Here is a 7,036-nt window from a genome sequence, read left to right as displayed (position 1 = left end):
AATCGCAAATGTGATAAGCACAGGTTTTGCGAAGTCGTTTGACAAATGCTATTATGGGATGATTTCAAACAAAATGAATACCATAAGCATAACGGGGAAGGTAGGCAGATGGATTTTCACTTTTCTAACACACAGAGCACAAAGGGTAGTAGAAAACTAAACAAAATCTAGCATCAGCAAGAAAAAAAGCTTGGTCTCCCAAGGCACTGTCCTGTCACCTCTGCTGTTCCTTATCCTCATCTGCAGATGACACTAAAATCAGCATGAAAGTCATTCGGCAGAAGATACCGAAAATTTGCAAGAATCTATAAGCAGGTTTTCCAGTGAGCAGTAGATAATATGACGTTCAATGGTGATAAGTCCAGCTGCTTAGATATCGAAGGAATGAAGAACTCAAATGGGACAGTGAAAATAGAACTCAAGAGGACCATCAAATAGAACAACAGCAACAGATGAAAGACCTGACAATAATTATGTCGGAAATGAATGATATAAAATACCGACACAATGGAAATATAAACATATATGCAGCATAATGTGATCCTTTGTTGACAACGTTTCGCCCACGCAGTGGGATTTATCACGTCACAAACATTATACTGCATATGTGTTTATATTTCCAATAATTATGTCGGCTGACCTTTCTTTCAAAGAATACAATAAGCCAAATGTTATGAAAGCCAGGGAGAAGGTGGGATGGATAATGAGAACTTTCAAAACTAGGGAAATATTCTCTATAAGGATTACAATTCGGGGTTTACAGATTTTGGATATTGTGTGGTTTACATGTTTTAAAATACTAATTACAGAGGGGGCCACTAGGGCACCTAGCATGGCATTTCGGGCAGACTTAGATTAATTCTAAACTTTAAATTATTACAGATTACGGCTATTAGGCTAAGTGACTACATTATAGTTTGTGAGTTTAGCAATGTGAATGCTTTTGTTTTGGCACAATACATAGTGTCTATATTGGAGTATCATAGGCAAACATATGACTAGTTAGGATTCATTATTTTAAGATTAAGATTAGTATTTCTGTGTTTATAGTCAATGAGTGGGTGAGTGTAAGTGTGAACCACCAGGTGGTTATCATGTAGTTAGTTGACAGGGTGGATCAGGGAGATAAGATGTTTTCTAATTGTAGTTTTGAAAGTAATGAATGTGTCTGCAGTTCTAGAGTTTTCAGGTAGGATGTTCCAGATTTTAGGTCCTTTGACATACATTGAATTTTTGTAAAGGTTTAGTCGAACACGGGGAATGTCATAGAGATGTTTGTGTCGGGTGTTATGCCTGTTGGTTCTGTCACAACTATCAAGAAAGCGTTTTAGGTCAAGGTTAATATTGGAATTTAAGGTCCTGTAGATATAGATTGCACAGTAGTAAGTGTGGATGTTCTGAACAGGGAGTAAGTTTAGATCTATGAAGAGTGGGGGGGGGAGGTGTTGCCAGGGATGGGATTTAGTAATTATTCTTACTGCGGCTTTTTGTTGAGTTATTATTGGCTTTAGGTGTGTTGCTGCAGTTGATCCCCAAGCACAAATAGCATAGGAGAGGTATGGATAAATGAGTGAGTGGTATAGTGTGAGAAGGGCAGTTTGCGGCATGTAATATCGTATCTTGGAGAGGATCCTCACCGTTTTGGATACATTTTTTGTTATGTGTTGGATATGTGTTGGATATAGTGCCAATGGTGACACTTTTCAAATTGCTTGTGCTCTCTCGTTTAGAATATTGTTCAGTGTTGATGGCCCCCGTTCAGGGCAAGAAAGAAATGAGAGCTGAAACACATACAGAAATTGTTTACGCCCTCATAGAGCTAATTAAGCATTTAAATAACTGGAAGCGACCTGAAGTCCTAAATATATACTCACTGGAGCACTAGAATCAGAGATGTGTCATAATATATACCTGGAAAGTACTTGAGGGCCTTCTCCCAAATCTACGCACTGTCTTATATAACTTACTGTAGCGAGAGATATGAAAGGAAGTGCAAAATAAACCCGGTGAAAAGCAGGGGCGCCATGGGCACAATAAGAAAATACTGTATCAACATCCGTGGCCCCAGACTATTTGACATCTTACCAGAAGATATCAGAAACACTGCTGAGACAAGTGTAGAAATCTTTAATAGGATAACTGTGATGGATATTCGGGCCAGTGGGCCGCCAACAGCAACAACCTATGTTAGGTAAGACACATATGCAACAGTTAGGTATCTTTATTTCGAAACGTTTCGCCTACACAGTAGGCTTCTTCAGTCGAGTACAGAAAAGTTGATAGAAGCAGAAGATACTTGAAGACGATGTAATCAGTCCATCACCCTTAAAGTTTTGAGGTGGTCAGTCCCTCAGTCTGGAGGAGAGCATTGTTCCGTTGTCTGAAACAATATGAAGTTGAAGTGACAGAATGGGGCCTTATATAGGGCCAGGAGGTGAGACGTAGGTTGCTTTGGGAGGGCAGGTCCCTCTCAAACCCAGCCGTTCTCTCGAGAACGGCTGGGTTTGAGAGGGACCTGCCCTCCCAAAGCAACCTACGTCTCACCTCCTGGCCCTATATAAGGCCCCATTCTGTCACTTCAACTTCATATTGTTTCAGACAACGGAACAATGCTCTTCTCCAGACTGAGGGACTGACCACCTCAAAACTTTAAGGGTGATGGACTGATTACATCGTCTTCAAGTATCTTCTGCTTCTATCAACTTTTCTGTACTCGACTGAAGAAGCCTACTGTGTAGGCGAAACGTTTCGAAATAAAGATACCTAACTGTTGCATATGTGTCTTACCTAACAACCTGTCGGTATTTTATACCATTTTAATGTTCAGCAACAACCTAGTTAACCGGGCAAGCACCAAACGAGCCTGGCCAAAACCCGGGCTGCGGGAGTAGAAAAACTTTTGAAACTCACCAAAGGTATATTGGTAATCGTAAATGTGAACTATCAGAATTAAAGGTTAACGGCAGGCCTATTAATGTGTCCTCCAAGTACCGAGGTATTACCATCACATGAACGTCAACAAGTGTAAACACAATAAACCAAGAATGTAAAGACAGAGGTAGAATTGTCAAAATTCTGTAATTTTACTCACATAAGACTGCTGATAGATTAATTACCATGCACCACTTTTAGTCCTGCGGCACAATAAGACCAGTGAAATTTAAAAAAAAAATGTAGCCTTAAGAATTATTCTTGGCTGTCCTGTAGCCATTAAAATACTTAGTGCAATTTAAGATATATTTAATGTTGCTGATATGATAAGTGAAATCAATGTCATGAGAGGAGTGAATCTGCTGCCTGGTGATCAAAACAATGTTGTTCCTAGAGAATTACCTTAACATATAATTCATGGAACAAGTGAATCCAAAAGAATTCAAATAAGAGTCACGCATAAAAGTGTTTGGATTTAAGGAACTGGAGTAACCTCTTTCCTTTACCTGGATTAATTCTGATTGCCTTATAGTAACCCAAGTGATTTATGATACCTACGGATTTGGCGCTACTCCCATGAATATAATAAGATAATAATCGTTATCTTTCCATGTCTCTTCTCACCGCAGGTACGTGTTGGCGCACCTGCGTGACCTGGTGCGCCTTCAAGCCTTGCACCGCGCAAACCCACCACCCATAATCAGACCCACCCTGCCCACCGCCACAACAACCTCGTCACCCACCACCCCCACCCCGCAACCCTCAGCACCTAGCTTCATACCAGGGAACTTCTGGTGCATTTCTTGCGATGCTCCGGCCCTGGATGACTGCGTCACCCACGAACTGTCACCCATCCAGCAGGTGAGTGAAGTCACAAAGTGTAAGTCACAAAGTCGCTGCTAGTCACAGTTGACCAACAAATTGAAAAGATTCATCTTTAACGGCATTTCGGTCCCTCCTGGACCATTATTAAGTCTGTGCTTCAGTCCTTCCTAGACCGTTGTAAGTTTTGTTTCGGTCCCTCGTAGACCACTAATAAGTCTATTGGCATTGCGCAGCCTGATCGGTTAGTTTACTGAGTATCTAGCGTAATTTTGGTTTCTCAGAAAGAACTTGAAAACCACACTGTCGGAAGTTCATTTGAAGAAAATGGAACAGCATAGAAACTAGGTATAATAATAACAACAACAACAACAACAACAACAACAACAACAACAACAACAACAACAACAACAACAACAACAACAACAATAATACCTGGAGAGGGTTTCGGGGGTTAATGCCCCTCGGCCCGGTCTGCGACCAGGCCTCATGGTGGATCAGGGCCTGATCAACCAGGCTGTTACTGTTGGCCGCACGTAAGCCGACGTGCAAACAACAACCCGGCTGGACAGGTACTGACTTTAGATGACTGTCCAAAGCCTTCTTAAAGACAGCCAGGGGTCTATTGGTAATCTCCCTTATGTATGCAGGGAGGCAGTTGAGCAGTCTTGGGCCCCTGACACTTATTTTGTTGTCTCTTATCGTGCTAGTGGCGCCCCTGCTTTTCATTGGGGGGATGTTGCATCGCCTACCAAGTTTTTTGGATTTCATAAGGAGTGATTTTCGTGTGCAGATTTGGTACTAAACAATCTAGGATTTTCAAAGTGTATATAATCATGTATCTCTCCCGCCTGCATTCCAGGGAGTGTAGGTTGAGGAACTTCAAACGTTCTCAGTAATTTAGGTGTTTTATCGTACTTATGTGTGCAGAGGTTTTCTGTACATTTCCTACGTCAGCAATTTCACCTACCTTGAAAGGTGCTGTTAGTGTGCAGCAATATTCTAGCCTAGATAGAACAAGCGACCTGAAGAGTGTCATCATGGGCTTGGCCTCCCTAGTTTTGAAGGTTCTCATTATCCATTTTGTCATTTATCTAGCAGATGCGATTGATACAATGTTGTGAACTTTGAAAGTTAGATCCTCTGATATTATCACTACCAGGTCTTTTTCATTAGTTTTTCGCTCTGTTGTGTGCTTGGAATTTGTTTTATACTCCGATATAGTTTTAATTTCCTCACGTTTTCCATACCGGAGTAATTGAAATTCTCATCATTGAACTTCATATTGCTTTCTGCGGCCCATTTAAAGATTTGGTTGATGTCCGCCTGGAGCCTTGTAGTGTCTTCAGTGGAGGACACTGTCATACAAATTCCGGTGTCATCTGCAAAGGAAGACACGGTGCTGTGGCTTACATCCCTGTCTATGTCAGATATGAGGATGAGGAACAGGATACGGGCGAGTACTGTACCTTGTGGAACAGAGCTTCACTCCGTTTACTACTACTATTTGTGTTCTGTTTGTTTCGAAATTATAGATCCATCTACCAACTTTTCTTGTTATTCCTTCATCACACATTTTGTGCACCATTACACCATGATCACACTTGTCAAAGGCTTTCTTAAAGTCTGTTTATACTACATCTGCATTTTGTTTGTCTTCTAGAGCATCTAGAACCTTGTCATAGTGGTCCAGTAGTTGGGGGACAGGCAGGAGTGGTGATCTTGCTTCTTAGAACCCTTTTAAAGATTTTTATGATATGGGATGTTAGCACTATAGGTCTGTAGTCCTTTGCCATTGCTTTACTGCCACCTTTGTGAAGTGGGGCTATGTCTGTTATTTTTAGAAGCTATGGGATGGCCCCTGTGTCCATGTTCCCTCTCCACAGAATGTTAAGTGTACATGATAGGGGTTTCTTGCAGTTTTGATGAACACGGAGTTCAACGAATCTGGGTCTGGAGCAGAGTACACGGGTATGTCATTTATCACCTTTTTGAAGTCATTTGGCATATTCGAATCTCACTCTAATTAACGGCTCGCTAAAAACCGAGTCATATTGGGACTTGAGTAGCTCACTCATTTTCTTGCTGTCATCTGTGTAGGACCCATCTTGTTTAAGTAGGGGCGTAATACTGAATGTTGTTCTTGACTTGGATTTGGATTTGATTTATGGCTTTTAGTTCTTCCCACGTTTCTTGATTCCTGTAAGATTCCATCTTGCTCAGGATATCTTCCCAAGAAATCGTAATGACACGATTGCAAATAAACCATACCCCCGGCCGGGATTGAACCCGCGGTCATAGAGTCTCAAAACTCCAGCCCGTCGCGTTAGCCACTTGCATTTGTGGCATTTGTGGTCACAGAGGTGCCTGTGCTAACTTTCCTATGGTGTAGAAATATACCTAGTTGGATGAATCTTATTGTGGCTAGCTGGTCTAGTGGCTAGCGCGACGGGCTGGAGTTTTGAGACTATGACCGCGGGTTCAATCCCGGCCGGGGGTATGGTTTATTTGCAATCGTGTCATTACGATTTCTTAAGTCATGTTGACGGCAGTGAAGGGACTTGAGCTAGAGTTCGTCACGGCCACGCTAGCTGGAGATTCGTCTGTAAAAACTTGCATTTGTGGTCACAGAGGTGCCTGTGCTAACTTTCCTATGGTGTAGAAATATACCTAGTTGGATGAATCTTATTGTGGCTAGCTGGTCCAGTGGCTAGCGCGACGGGCTGGAGTTTTGAGACTCTATGACCGCGGGTTCAATCCCGGCCGGGGGTATGTATGTGAAAACTTAAACAACAGCATATGAGGCGTTTAGTAGTTCCGAGCATATCAGTGACTCTGTGACATACAGGCCAACCCCCCATCCCCTCTTTTTCCCTGTTCACTCTGTCGCATCTGTATAGGTTATAACCCGGGATCCATATTTCATTGTTACAGTGATCCTTATGTCGGTCTCTGTCAAAACTGCAAACATTGCATTTGACTCTATAAGCAGTCCACGGATGAAAGGTATTTTGTTGTACTTCACTGGCTTTAGACTCTGTATATTTGCAAAGATGAATGTCGTCATACTGTCATACTGATGGTATGGGGGGGAGGGATTTGTTTTTTTTTTTACCTGGCACTAATATTTGTTGTTTTGTACTGAAGGTCACTGACTGGGACACCGCTCCAAAAGTGATCTGAGTTGGTGTACGATTTCTGTCATTATTGTGAAGACGTCTCGCAGTCCACTACTGAGATTAATACTAGAGACGGTGTAAGACATGAAAGAAATTGAGGTGAT

General features: G+C 42.0%; 1 protein-coding gene across 1 annotated transcript in view; it reads left to right on the top strand.

The window, feature by feature from the left end:
- Window positions 1–2,024: 2,024 nt before the first annotated feature.
- Window positions 2,025–7,036, top strand: part of LOC138852147 (uncharacterized) — a gene marked incomplete at its 3' end in the record, with an annotated part of 19,179 nt that continues 14,167 nt past the window's right edge. Inside the window, exons 1-2 of the mRNA XM_070081827.1 lie at window positions 2,025–2,191; window positions 3,537–3,792. Coding sequence (XP_069937928.1) covers window positions 2,025–2,191; window positions 3,537–3,792 — 423 coding nt within the window. The remainder of the gene's footprint in view (window positions 2,192–3,536; window positions 3,793–7,036) is intronic.

This window comes from Cherax quadricarinatus, unplaced genomic scaffold (genome assembly GCF_038502225.1).
Source record: "Cherax quadricarinatus isolate ZL_2023a unplaced genomic scaffold, ASM3850222v1 Contig4443, whole genome shotgun sequence".
In the NCBI taxonomy this organism is placed as follows: domain Eukaryota; kingdom Metazoa; phylum Arthropoda; class Malacostraca; order Decapoda; family Parastacidae; genus Cherax; species Cherax quadricarinatus.
The sequence above is the reverse complement of the archived record's forward strand: the minus strand, read 5'-3'. Positions and strand labels throughout refer to the sequence as shown.